Source organism: Belonocnema kinseyi, chromosome 10 (assembly GCF_010883055.1).
Source record: "Belonocnema kinseyi isolate 2016_QV_RU_SX_M_011 chromosome 10, B_treatae_v1, whole genome shotgun sequence".
NCBI lineage: Eukaryota > Metazoa > Arthropoda > Insecta > Hymenoptera > Cynipidae > Belonocnema > Belonocnema kinseyi.
In genome coordinates, this window is record NC_046666.1 from 33,746,799 (window position 1) to 33,755,192 (window position 8,394).

Sequence of the window (8,394 nt, forward strand, 5' to 3'; positions counted from 1 at the left end):
CTGTACGAAAAAAAAGATTTTTTGGTTATAAATCTGTGACTATTTTTTTAAGCTCGAATAAAAAAAGATAAAAAAAAATAAAAAAAGATAAAAAACGACTTTAATACAACAGTTCAATTTTCCACACACTAATAAAAAAAAGGAATTTTCAAACTCCACAAACAAAACCGATTCATTTTTAACCAAACTGTTGCATTTTTATCGAAAAAGATTAAAATTTTACCAAACGAGAAGAATATTCAAACAAAACGTCGAAATTTCAACAAGAGTTGAATTTTCTACATAGAAGGATATTTCAGTTAAGAGAAAAAAAATTGATCCCAAAATGTGAGATTTTCAAGCTGAAAAGGCGAATTCTCTACAAAAAAAGTTAAATTCTTTAACCTGAAAATACAAATTTTTAACTGAAAAGGTAAATATAAACAAAATAGTTGATTTTCATACTAAAATAATATATTTTTTAAACCAAATAGACGAATTTTCGACAGAAAAGTTGAATTTTCAAACTACTAGAGAAATGAATCTATAACTGGTAAAATGAAATTTCAACCAAAATAATGAATCTTAAAAAAAATGAATTCAGAACACAAAAGGTGATAGTAAATATTGTAACATTTTTATTTGAAATCAGAAACAGTTGAATACAAAAAAATAAAAATGTTCAAAAATCCAAAACAGAGTCATTTTTAACCAAATAGTTTCATTTTTTAACTAAGAAGATAAAATTTATACGAAAAGACATGAATTTTCATACCATTGGCAAATCTTTAACAAACGAGTTTAATTTTCTACCAAGAAAAATGATTGAGACGAGACAAAAAAAATGTTAACCAAATTGTCTAATTTTCAACAGAAAGAGGCGAATTCTTTACAGAACAGTTAAATTTTCAACTTAAATGTTAAATTTCTGCCAAAACAGTTGAATTTTCTACGGAAATAATAGAATTTTTTAACCAAAAAGACGAATATTCTACAAAAGAGTTGCTTTTTCATGCCAAAAAATAAATTTACAACAAATTAGTTCAACTTTCAACCAAGCAGTTTAATTTTAAACCAAAAAAATAATTTTTTTCACCAAAAAGACGAATTTTTGACAAAACACATGAAATTTTAATTAAAAATGATCAATTTTCAACCAGACATGGATTAGTTAGATTTTACTTTAGATGAAATTAATTTTCAACTATAAGGAAAAGTTTCCAACAAAATAGTTAAATCTTCAACCAATAAAATTAATTTTTAATAATTTAGTTTAACTTTCAACTAAGTAGTTGAGTTTCCAGCCAAAAAAGATAAAATCTCAACGAAAAATGTAACAATTTAATTTCCAACAAGAAACGATCAATTTTAAAACAAAAAAGGAATAATTAAATATTCAGTCAAGAAAATTAATATTTAAAGGAAAAAAACATAATTTTTTTTAACGAAATAGTTCAATCTTCAACCAAGAAAATTAATTTTTAATAATGTAATTTAACTGTCAACCTAGTAGTTAAATTTCCAAGAATAAAATAAAATAAAGTCTCAACGAAAAAAGTAACAGTTGAATTTTTAACCAAAAAAGGAATAATTAAATATTCAGTCAAGAAAATTAATTTTTAAGCAAAAAAGAAACAATTTTTGAAAAAGAAATAGTTAAATCTTCAACCAATAAAATTCATTTTTAATAATTTAGTTTAACTTTCAACCAAGTAGTTGAGTTTACAAACAAAAAAATAAAGTCTCAACGAAAAATGTAACAGTTTAATTTCCAACAAGAAACGATCAATTTTCAACCAAAAACGGAATAATTAAATATTCAGCCAAGAAAATTAATTTTTAAGCAAAAACAACAAACAAACCACTTTTTAAGCGAAATAGTTAAATCTTCAATCAATAAAATTAATTTTTAAGCAAAAAAAAATAAACAACCCAATTTTTATACGAAATAGTTGAATCTTCAAACAATAAAATTAATTTTTAATAATGCAGTTTCACTTTCAACCTAGTAGTTAAGTTTCCCAGAAAAAAATAAAATCTCAACGAAAAATGTAATAGTTGAATTTTTAACCAAAAAAGGAATAATTAAATATTCAGTCGAGAAAATGATTTTTTAAGCAAAAAACACAATGTTTAAAATGAAACAGTTTAATCTTCAACCAATAAAATTAATTTTTAACGAAGTTGTTTAACTTTTATGAAGTAATTGAATTTTTGACCAATAAAGATATCTTTTTAACAAAGTAATTCAATTTTCACTACAATAAGTTAATTTGAAAACAAGAATTTTTAAATAAAAAATATGAGTTTTGAACTATAAATTTAGTAGTAGTAGTAGAATTTTCAATAAAAAAAGAATGAACTTTCAATGAAAAACACAGAGTGAAAAACGAATACAGTTTTAAATAATCTCAAAAAAGACACAATAGCATTCAAATCTTTTATTCAAACTACAGTTTCAAAAATAATTATATATTTTTATCGTAAGCCCATTTGTACAATTTTCCCGTACGTTATATTATTGCACTAATTTATTTTACTATAAATACTTTATCAGCAGTTATTTCGTGAAATTTTTACACTCATTCTTGCAACTTTTTTTAATGTTCTGTATAAACAGGGTGGCCATTCTAATCGAGGAATAAAATTTCCGGTCATTTCCTGGTTCGCAAAAAAAATAGTATTGATATTTTTTTTGAAATTATTATTCAATGCAAAAAAATATGTTTTCTTATTTTTGCGAATTATTAGCAAGAACTGTCTGTCATATTGTAACATCCCCATCTCTAATTTTGATTTTTTTGTAACAGAATAATTATATTGAATTCAATACTTTTTATCTTTATTCAGCATCCCCATACCTCGAAAACAATTTGTTGGTTTTTGCAAAATTATGAAATCTGGATTTTTAATCGTTACTCATAGCCAATTTAATTTTTTTTTTAATTCTACGTTTCTGATGATAAATTTTGCATAAAAGTTCCATTAAGAAAAAAAAGTTTACAAATTTCCGAACAAATAAAAAAAAATCTTCTCGCGTAAATAGTTGAGAAGTTATGACGCCTTAGAGAGATTTCCCATTGCAAAAAAAAGTTGAATCTTTTCGGAAATTTCTGATGATTTTTTTTTCTCTGAAGAAATATAAAGTAAAATGCACTAAAAACGTCGAATTAAAAAAACTGATGTCTTCAACACATTTTAAAATCCGAAAAGAAAGCGAAAATTCAATGAATATTAATCACGTACGAACTTTTTTTTAACGCAAAATTAAAGGTTTTCAGCAGAAAAAACTTTTTTTATTACTTTGCTGATTTCGAAAAAAATCATATGAATTGATAAAAAATACCGAGTTATTTAAAAAGGACACCTAATAATTTTTTTCATATTCGGTAAAAATAGTCAGGAAGTATACCCACATTCTAAACGAAAATCAGTCAAAAGTGATTGAATATGAAATTTTTAATAAACAAACTTAATTTTCAGGACAAAAATAAAGATGAATCTTTAACAAACGAAAATTAATTTTTAACAAACTAGTTCAACTTTCAACTAAGTAGTTGAACTTTGAACCAAAAAAGATTAATTTTCAATAAAAAAAGTTTGAGTTTAAACAAAAAAATATATATTTAAACAAATGAATTTTAAACAAACTATTAAATTTTTCACAAAAAAAGATAGATTTTTTAATAAAATGATAAATCATTAACAAGGAAAATGAATTTTTAACAAAGTAGTTCAACTTCGATCCAAGTAGTTTGATTATAAAAAATGAGTTTTTCGCCAAGAGAATTAATTTTCTACAAAAAAAAAAAGAAAGAAATCTCAAGAAATTACATGAATAGTTAATCAACCAGATGAATTTCTAACTTAAATGGTGAATAATTAACCAAAATAATTATTTTTTGTCAAAGCTTCAAGTCCAACTTTCAACCTAACCCAGTTGAATTTAAAAAAAAAAAGAATTTTCCGGCAAAAAAATACGAACTTTTAACGTGAAAAAAATGAATCTTCAATAAAAAATTTTAATTTGAAACTAAAAAGATGAATTTTCAACAAAAAACGAATACTCAAATTTCACATTTCGAAAATTAGTTTTAAACCACAAAGAAACGAATTAATTTTTTTGCTAAATTAAATTTTTAACCAACAAATGTAATAGTTGATATTTCAACTAAAAAAGATTAAAAATATAAATCAAAAACAGTTCATATTTCAACCGAAAGATTTTAAATAAAAATTAAAGACAGTTGAGTTGAACCAAAAACAATCATAAAAAATAGTTGAATTTTCAACTAGAAACGATGAATTATCAACTAAAAATATAATAGATAAATTTTCTGTTGAAAACTTTTGTTTGTCCAGAATACCAATTTTCGACAAAAAATACTAAAATAACAAAACATTATTCAATATTCTAAATACGGAGTGGCTATTTCAAACTATTGTTTTTTGTTTTAAATTACTGATTTCCTATGAGAAATATGAACTTAACTTAAAATTGTTATTAACTTATGAATCTTATTTGAAATATAATTTTTTACTTAAAAATACCAGTTACAGGCGAAAAAACTCTCATACAATTCGAAACTGTTTAAGCTTAAAAAACATATTTTTTAAAACAAAAATCATTGGATTTAAATATAATAATTTTATGATTACAAATAGAAATTTTCGGTGATCAGAATAACATAACCTGAATTTGTTTAAAAATTGTCAATATTTTTCGAAATTTAATAGTTTATTATTGAAAATAGCAATAATTTTAATTTTAAAATGACCTGTTTTCGATGAAAAACTCCAACTTCGCTTATAATTGTTGAAAAAGAATTGATCTTCTCTGAAATCTAAATATTTTAAAATAAAAATGCCAATTTCTGACGAAAAACACTAAGACAATCCAAAATTGTTCCAGCTTTTAAATATTATTTTTTTCAAATTCTTAGATTTGACTCTTATGATTTTGTTGTTGTTGTTAAAAGTGCCAATTTCAAATGAAATACATAAACATAACCTAAAGTTGTTGAAAAGTGGAAACATTGTTTGAAATCTAATTTTTTTTGTAAATATCAATAACTTTCGACGAAAATCACTAAGATAGCATAAAATTGATAAGAATTGTAAATCTTCTTTCAAATCTAAAGATTTTATTTTAAATGATGCATTTTCTGTAAAAAGCGTTAATATTACCTGAAACTGCTAAAAAATAGGAAATCTTGTTAGAAGTATAATGATTATTGTTTTAAAATACCCTTTTTGCAACACAAAATAAAATTGTAAAAAATTGTGAATATTTTGTCAATTTTTTTTTATCATAAAAAATACAAATTTCCGACGAAAAAATTGTTCAGAAATTATCAACCTTTAAAATCCAATGATTTTTCTTTCAATAGCGGTAAATTGCAAGGAAAACTAACAAAACCGAACAACTTCATTTTTTAAAAATTCCTAATCTTATAAATCGATATTAAAAATACACATTTGCTTTCTAAAACGGTAACTTAACCTGAAATTGTTCAAAATGGATTAAGGAATCTATATTCAATTTCTTAGAAAAATACTAATTTCCGGCAAAAGGCACTGACATGAAACATTTATGATATTTACAATAATTTATTAGATAATTTGAAAGTTTTAATTTAGCCGCGCATGATTATAATTAAAAAGCTCATTTTTTTTATTTCGCAAAAGGTTTTTTGTAATTCTTCTTAATAAAAGGGATTATTTCCAGTTTTTCAACAACAGTTCTTGTGAAATTTTCAAGAAATATGACATACACCCCTTTTTTTTAGATAGAAAATTTTTTTAATTTTGAAAAAATAAATTTACTGCCATTTTACTGTTTCAAAAAATTCCCGGTCATTTCCCGATTTTCCGGTTCAGTGGCCACCCTGATAAATTTAAATGGGCTGCAAATGAAATTGTTCATCTGGCGCAATAGGACTACCAAAGGCACGATTTATATTTTCTTTTGAGCGTTTTCGTTTTTCCCTACTGGAACTATTACTCCTTCTTGAGGATCCTCTCGAAAATTTTGAATCACGAAAATATTCGTCGGATTCTGGGGTCGTGAATGGTGAAGACGATCTTGAAATAATTGGAAATGCAGCAGTCGGTGCTTCTGATTCTGCTGAGTCTGGAGCCGATGATCCACCCTCCAGAAGTGACCCGCTCAAAATAGAATCTGGAGTACCATTTAAAGATTGGGCACTTGGAAAAACAGGTCCGCCCAAGACTTCGTTGATTTTCGACGAGGTTTTTTCTTCAGGAACCGTCGACGTTCGACGCAATGTCGACCTTTTCTGACTGCGTTAATTAAGAAGTTGGTCACCTTACAATATCGTAAGAAAAACTATGTAAAAACCACACAATTGCAAACCTTTTTGTACTCTTTTGGGAAATTTATTTTTTTTATTTTGATGGAAATTGATTTTTCTGGGGAGGGGGGGGGGATATTTTCGAAAAAAAATATTCAATCGAATCGAAGATAGTGGTCATCCACAAATTACACAAAACGATTGGGGGAGATTAAACTGCATTTTCTCATGAAGAAAATGTGTAATTTATTCTGTTATAAGATTTTAATAGTGTTCAAAAATTATTTTTTCTTATAAAAAAGTTTTTAAACGAAGGTCAACTAAAATTATTAATTTGTAACAAAAAAAAAAGGAATTTTCAATAAAACAGTTCAATGTTTTTTAATACTTCACCTGAAATAGAGTATTAAAATATTAAGATAAAACAATTAATCTGTAATGAAATTGTGAAATTTTCAATCAAATCAATAAATTTGTCGTCAAAAAAATGAATTTTCAACCAAAATGATTACCTTTCACAAAAAAGATGAATTTAACAAAAAAATATCTGAATTTGAAATAAAACAGTTTAATTTTCAACTAAAGAAGATACATTTTCAAACAAAAACGGAAAAGTTAAATTTTCAGCTAAAAGACGGATTTTAAACAAACAAAAACAAAAGTTTTCTAACAAATTTAGCCAAAATTTTAGTCAGAATCTTCAACAAAAAAAGTGAAATTTTAAGTAATGTAGATCAATTTTCCACCAAGAAAGAAGAATTTTCAAAAAAATAGTTGAATGCTTAACCAAAGTAGATTATAATTTTCCACGAAACTAAACAGTTGCAATTTTCACAACAACAACAACAAAAATATATATAGCAAAAGAGATACATTTTTAAACCAAAAAGGCGATTTTTCAACAAGAGACTTTAATTTTCAACCAATTTTCTATACAAAAAGTACAATTTTATACCAAACAGTTCAATTTTAAGCAAAAAGATTTATTTTAAGCAAAGTGTTGAATTTTCATAATTTACAGATCAAAGTGTAATAGTTTAAATAAACTTTCTAGTTCATGTTTAATAAAATAAATTTAAACCCCCCAGAATTCTGATAAATTTTCATCCAAGACGATTATTTTTCACAAAAAAACACGAATATAAACAAAAAAAAACATGAATTCTTAACCAAATAGCTAAATTTTCAACTAACGAAGATACATCTTCAGCCAAAAGTGGAAATTACATTTTCAGCTAAAAAATAAAAGAATTTTCGACAAAATTGAGCCAAAATAATGCATCTTGAATTAAAAAAATTAATTTTTAAATAATGTATCTCAATTTTCAAACAAAACGATAAATTCTTAACGAATAATGTAATACTTGATATTTCAATCAAAAAATATTTTAACTTTGAACCAAAAACTATTTAATTCAACTAAAAAAAGAAAAAGTTACAATTTTCACCAAAAAAGATAAAATTTCGATCTAGAGATAAATTTCTAAGCCAAAAAGACGATTTTTTAACAAAAGAGTTTAATTTTCAACCAATTGTCACGCCAAAAAGTCAAATTTTCTACAATACGGTTCATTTTTAAACAAAAAAGTTGATTTTCATCAAATTCTTGAATTTTCAATATAGAGAAAAGAAGAAAATAGGGGAAAGACTCTGAAGCCTGTAAGAAATAAAAAATAATTTTGATCAAGTTATAGAAAAATGTATCATCATTTAAATAAAATTTGCATTTCATTTGTAACAAAATAAATCTAAAAACCCCAGAATTCTTCCATTTTCTATTTTTTATTTATACGTGTTTAAGGCTTATCATCATAATTTCTTTACAAATAAGAAAATTTTTGATGTTTTTCAGTTAAAATTTCTAGGCATGTTCTCAAAAACACAGAAAAAAAGACACGTTACGAGAGTTGTTAGGGAACACGAGGAGCATGCTTCAATGCTTTTTTTTTAATTTCATATTTGAAAACCTACTGTAGAAATATTTTTTTGTTCGTCTTGTAAAATTTCATTTATGGTCGTCCCTAAGTTTTTAAAATCTTAATATGTTTTTTGTGGAATTTGAGGGGAATAAGAGGAAATCTTACTGTATCTTACGGGGGGG

The 8,394-nt window shown here is 24.6% G+C and overlaps 1 protein-coding gene across 1 annotated transcript in view; it reads right to left on the minus strand.

The window, feature by feature from the left end:
• Positions 1-5,446: 5,446 nt before the first annotated feature.
• LOC117181865 (kinesin-like protein KIF12) overlaps positions 5,447-8,394 on the minus strand; it is a 68,185-nt gene continuing 65,237 nt past the window's right edge. The window contains exon 15 of the mRNA XM_033374875.1: positions 5,447-6,282. Within this exon, the coding sequence (XP_033230766.1) occupies positions 5,877-6,282 (406 nt within the window). The 3' untranslated portion in view covers positions 5,447-5,876. The remainder of the gene's footprint in view (positions 6,283-8,394) is intronic.